Source organism: Penaeus chinensis, chromosome 37, assembly GCF_019202785.1.
Source record: "Penaeus chinensis breed Huanghai No. 1 chromosome 37, ASM1920278v2, whole genome shotgun sequence".
Lineage (NCBI taxonomy): Eukaryota > Metazoa > Arthropoda > Malacostraca > Decapoda > Penaeidae > Penaeus > Penaeus chinensis.
The window spans coordinates 13,855,513-13,858,012 of NC_061855.1; the positions used below are offsets into that span (position 1 = coordinate 13,855,513).

The window sequence follows — 2,500 nt, forward strand, 5'->3', positions numbered from 1 at the left end:
GGCGGCGATCTCGGCCAGGAGCCAGTCGGGGCAGTCCACGTCCCAGCAGAAGCGAAATCTCTGGGGGAAGACGAGCCGCAGGGCCAGGCGTCAGTGGTGCGGGCAGGGGCGGAGGGCGGGGAGGCGGAGGGCGGGGAGGCGGAGGGCGGGGAGGCGGAGGGCGGGGAGGCGGAGGGCGGGGAGGCGGAGGGCGGGGAGGGCGGAGGGGAAGCGGGGGGAGGGGGGTTTGAAGTGGGGAGAGAATTGGGGTAATGTGGCAGGGAAGGGTGTTAGGGGGGGGTTAGGCAAGAGGGCTGGAGTGTGGGAGGAGGACGGAGGAGGAGTGGAGGGGACGAAGAGGTCAACTTCAAACTCAAATTCTAATTCAAATCACTTTCAGTTATTAGGTATCAGTTACTCTTTTTAAACAGTTGGTTACAAATTATAGTAAAGTATGGTATATTGTATAGATATAGGCTTAAAAAACGGGGGGGGGGGGGGACGTAGGAGGGGAGGAGAGAGCTGGAGTGGAGTTAAGGCCGTAGGAGTGGGGAAAGGGGGGGGGGGAGGCTGGAGTGGGAGCAGTCACGCAGAAAGAGGGGGAGGCAGTGGTTGGCGTGGTGCGAGAGAACGGAGAGGGAGAGGGCCTTTTGCTGTGGCTGTGGTTGTGTAGGTTTGTTTATGTGTGTTTGTATGTGTATATCTACCTGGCTCAAGGTAATTTGAACCAGGTAGCCCCGCTCCGTCTTGATGAAAATCCTAGTTAGTAACTTCCGAGTTCCGCCTCTTTGCCTTTAGTCATTGCAAATGTTGTTTTTTTTTCTATCATTATTATTACTGAATCATTTTCAAAGAAATTGTACTGAAGAAACACTCACCATCAAATATCACACAGACTGACCAGTTCAAATAAAGGGGCGGAGCTAATGACGTCATCACGTTTAGCCAATGAGCGCGCGCCCTAAGATATCAGATATACGAGTGGGCTTCAGAAAGTTCGTGGAAAAAGTCCATAACTAAAAATCATAAGGAAGGATTTGGATTTCAGCGAACCTGAACATACTTGTACCAACGTGTTATAACGTGTTCAAACATGAACCCTTAAATGCAGGTAATAACGCATTGCGCCAGTTGGAAGTCATGTGATCAGAACCATGTCAGAGCAGCTCTTTTTACATCTTTCGATGTGTTTTTTTTTGTAATTGGAAACAAAAAGAAGTCGGAGAGGGCTAAATCGGGGCAGTAAGGTCAGACCCATCGAAATTCATGTTCATGAAGCTTTCCAGAGCGTTTTTTTTTTTTTTTTTTCATAATAAGATGTATTTCTTTTCTTGCTCTTGAGGAAGTCAACCAGCAAAATCCCCTCTGCAACCCAGAAGACAGTGGCCTTGGCCTTTCCTCTTGAACGATCCAATTTTGCTTTAACTGGTACACTTCCACCGCTGGCCAGCCACTGCTTTGATTGAATTTTGTCCTCGGGACCGTACTGGTAGAGCCATGTTTCATCCCCTCTCGCAATTCTTTGCAGAAGAGCTTCAGACCTCATCCCACTTGTTCAAAATTTCCATTGAAAGATCTACCCTTGTTTGCTGCTGATCTGGGCACAACAGCCTAGGGTTGAGTGTGTCTGCTACTGATTCAGTGGTTATTTGTCTATCCTTTCCAATCATGTCGCGAACAACATCAAACTGATGTTGATGGCCTGCGACTGCGGGGCTCATCTTCAATTTCGTTTCTTCCATTTCGGAAGCAACTTATCCATTTGTAGGTTGTTGATTTCTTTGGGGCAGTGTCACCATAAACCGAGTTTCACCATGAATTTAATGTTTGTCCTGGCCTCGATTTTGGTGGATTCCATGTTGCTTGAATGGTGCCTAACTTCCAACTGGCAGCGGTGCGTTATTGCCTACATTTAAGGGTTTATGTTTGAACATGTTGGTTCAGATGCATTGAAATCCAAATCTTTCCATATGATTTTTAGTTACGGACTTTTTCCACGAACTTTTTGAAGCCCCCTCGTAGCTAGATACATAATTATTTGTATAATTTATTCGATATTGTTATAACTACCAGAAAATAAACAAATAAGTCCCTCTTTTATTTTGATAGCAGAGTTTCCTATCATTAACAGCCGCCAGAAAACTCTTGGGAAAAAGTCAAATTCATTTTTTGGTTCAACAGGACAAATGGGAGTGGAGCTACCTGGTTCTCTGTTCCTTGCTGTGTCTAATGTGATACTTGGCATCGCCTCTGCACCTAATTACCTGCATAGTTCTTTTATTTTAATATTGTCAGTATGTCTATACAAACAACAAACATACAAACACATACGCAGACAGGCAGACAGAGAAAGGAAAGAGAGAGAGAAAGAGAGAGAGAGAGAGAGAGAGAGAGAGAGAGAGAGAGAGAGAGAGAGAGAGAGAGCGAGAGCGAGAGCGAGAGAGAGAGAGAGAGAGAGAGAGAGAGAGAGAGAGAGAGAGAGAGAGAGAGAGAGAGAGAGAGAGAGAGAGAGCGAGAGAGA

The 2,500-nt window shown here is 46.5% G+C and overlaps 1 protein-coding gene across 5 annotated transcripts in view; it reads right to left on the reverse strand.

Annotated features, from left to right (window-relative positions):
• Positions 1-2,500, reverse strand: part of LOC125045455 (COMM domain-containing protein 4-like) — a 96,833-nt gene that overhangs the window by 9,216 nt on the left and 85,117 nt on the right. For all 5 annotated transcript variants that reach the window (XM_047642724.1, XM_047642719.1, XM_047642722.1 and 2 more), the window contains one exon: positions 1-60. This exon is cut by the window's left edge and continues 12 nt beyond it. In XM_047642724.1, the coding sequence (XP_047498680.1) occupies positions 1-60 (60 nt within the window). The remainder of the gene's footprint in view (positions 61-2,500) is intronic.